The sequence below is a fragment of the Monoraphidium neglectum genome, assembly GCF_000611645.1.
Source record: "Monoraphidium neglectum strain SAG 48.87 unplaced genomic scaffold scaffold01355, whole genome shotgun sequence".
In the NCBI taxonomy this organism is placed as follows: Eukaryota; Viridiplantae; Chlorophyta; class Chlorophyceae; order Sphaeropleales; family Selenastraceae; genus Monoraphidium; species Monoraphidium neglectum.
The window spans coordinates 1-2181 of NW_014012273.1; the positions used below are offsets into that span (position 1 = coordinate 1).

Sequence of the window (2181 nt, forward strand, 5' to 3'; positions counted from 1 at the left end):
CCGCGAGGCCGCCAGCTCAGCGCGGGGCTGCGGCGCTGGGAGGCTGGTGGTGCAGAAGCCCAGGAAACGGTAAGCGCGCTGTCCCCCTGGCGCTACACCCCAGAGGGCGCCGCGGCGCTGGCCTGGGGCCTGTCACGCGTCGCGCCCGGCCGCGCGCCGGCCAGGCTGTGGGAGGCGCTGGAGGCCGACGCGGCGCGGCGGATGGGCGCGTTCCCGCCACGCGCGCTCGCGCTGCTGTTGTGGGCGCGCGCGGCAGAGGGGCGCGGCGGCGGCGGCAGCGGCGATGATCTGCTGTTCACAGCGCTGGAAGCAGAGGCGCCGCGAATCGCGTCGGACGCGCTGCTCATCGACTGCGCCATGGTGCTGTGGGCGCTGGCGAAGCGCCGCCGCCGCCCACCGCCGGGGCTGGTCCTGCCCTGGGTCCAGCGCTCGCGCGCCCTGCTCGAGCGCCACCCTGCGTGCGCGCGGCGCGTGGCGACGGGTGCGCAAGGGGCGCCTGCAGCGAGTGGCGGCTCTCGGGGCGGGGCGGCGACAGTCGGACCTGCGACGGCGGCGGGGGCTGCAGCTGTCGCGCTGCCGTCAGCACTGATGCTTTGGTCGTTGGGGCGGCTGGGCTTCCACCCTGGGTCCCCCTGGCTGCGCGCGTTTTTCACGGCCACGGCTGGCGGGCAATTGCTGGGCAGCTGCACCCCGCGCCAGCTGGCGATGCTGCTGTGGGGCCTGGCGGCGCTGCGAGAGGCGCCGCCGGCGGGCTGGATGCGGGAGTGGAGGGCGGCATGGGGCCGCGCCGGGGCGGCGGGGGCCTCGGACGCCGCGGACCAAGCGATGGTGCGCGCGGCGCTGCGCGCGCTGCGGTGACGCGCGAGCGATGTATTATTTGAGGTGTGTTGTGCTAGAAACGGTTCAACCGCACATTTCTTCAAGTTTTTGGCCTCAGGTTTAGTGTGTCGAGTGCTCCTCTTTGCAGCTGGCTCTGTTCCTGTAGAGTGGCTGCCTGTTGACATGTTCGTGCGGACAGCGCTGCGCCGCACGCACAAAGCACACGCACACATGACTGTGTCGCGCCACGTGTAACCAATGGAATGCTCCTTCTGGGGTGCGCTTTGATGATTTCCGCATGGTTTCAGTGTGCCACCTGCGGCATGGACGCTCGCATGGCTGGCGGTGCACCTGTGCCCGGCTCGGACACGTGCAGCTCAGGCAGCCACCCTTGCCATGGCACCTGTTGGTTGCGGGCGCCGCCTCGAAGGATTAAGAATGCAATTACAGTCCTTGAGCGGGTTTGGCCCCATGCTTCGTGACACTCAAACAAGCACGTGCGCACGCGCGCAACTGCTGCCCCGTGTTGACACGTGCTGGCGGTGCCATGCGCAGCGGAGGCCTCATCGATCATGCATGCAGTACATGCATCAGTGCGCGGCCTCGCAGCAGGCACGCCTCCCTTGCGGCTACGGCGCCTTGCTGGCAAACGCCTGCGCGGGCCGCCGTATGGTCCGGCCGGCGCCACAAGCCCCAGCAGCAGCCCGGGCCTGGAGCGCTTGCGTTGCGATGCGCACTGACGCACGGCCAGCCGAATTGCAACCCCTACCCCTTGTCAGTCCGTCGACCGAAGCATTGCCGCAGTCCAGACATACCATAATAACAACAGAGGCCACGATCTGCAGCACTTGTGGCTGCCTATCACAGCAGCAGCACGGCCGCACCCAGCAGCGCCGCGGCCGTGAGCGCGCCCGGCGCGGCCGCGGCCGCCGCCGCGCCGCTCTTGGCCGCCGGCGCGGGCGCGGTGGCGTTGGCCGCCGGGGCCGCGTCGACCACGGCGGTCGGCAGGACGCCCGGGATGATGGTCGCGCTGGACGCGCCGGGCGCAGTGATGTTGTCGAGCGACGCAAAGAGGCCCTGCTCCGAGGGCGTGATCGCCGCCGCCGGCTCCAATGCGCCCGGCAGCGCGCCCTGGGCCGCGGGCGCGAGCCCGGGGAACGCTGAAAGGTCGGTGGGGCCGGTGAGGTTCAGGTCGCCGTCGGTGGTGGCGGGCAGCGGGGCCGCGGTGGGGATCTTGATGGGCGCGAGGGTCTCGTTGCCGCGGAGGCCGACGTTGGCGCCATAGACCTGGAAGGTGGATGGAAGCACCTGGCGGGGTGGGGGGTGGGGGGCAGGGCAGGGGGCAAGGGTGAGAATGCCGGG

The 2181-nt window shown here is 71.1% G+C and overlaps 2 protein-coding genes across 2 annotated transcripts in view; one reads left to right on the plus strand and one right to left on the minus strand.

The window, feature by feature from the left end:
* Positions 1-15: 15 nt before the first annotated feature.
* MNEG_7585 (hypothetical protein) lies at positions 16-858 on the plus strand (the record flags this gene model as incomplete). Its single annotated transcript, XM_014043938.1, has 1 exon — positions 16-858. A coding segment is annotated over one exon (843 nt), but the record flags the coding sequence as incomplete, so codon positions are not given.
* An 822-nt stretch (positions 859-1680) lies between these two features.
* MNEG_7586 (hypothetical protein) overlaps positions 1681-2181 on the minus strand; it is a gene marked incomplete at both ends in the record, with an annotated part of 3371 nt that continues 2870 nt past the window's right edge. Inside the window, one exon of the mRNA XM_014043939.1 lies at positions 1681-2127. Within this exon, the coding sequence (XP_013899393.1) occupies positions 1681-2127 (447 nt within the window). The remainder of the gene's footprint in view (positions 2128-2181) is intronic.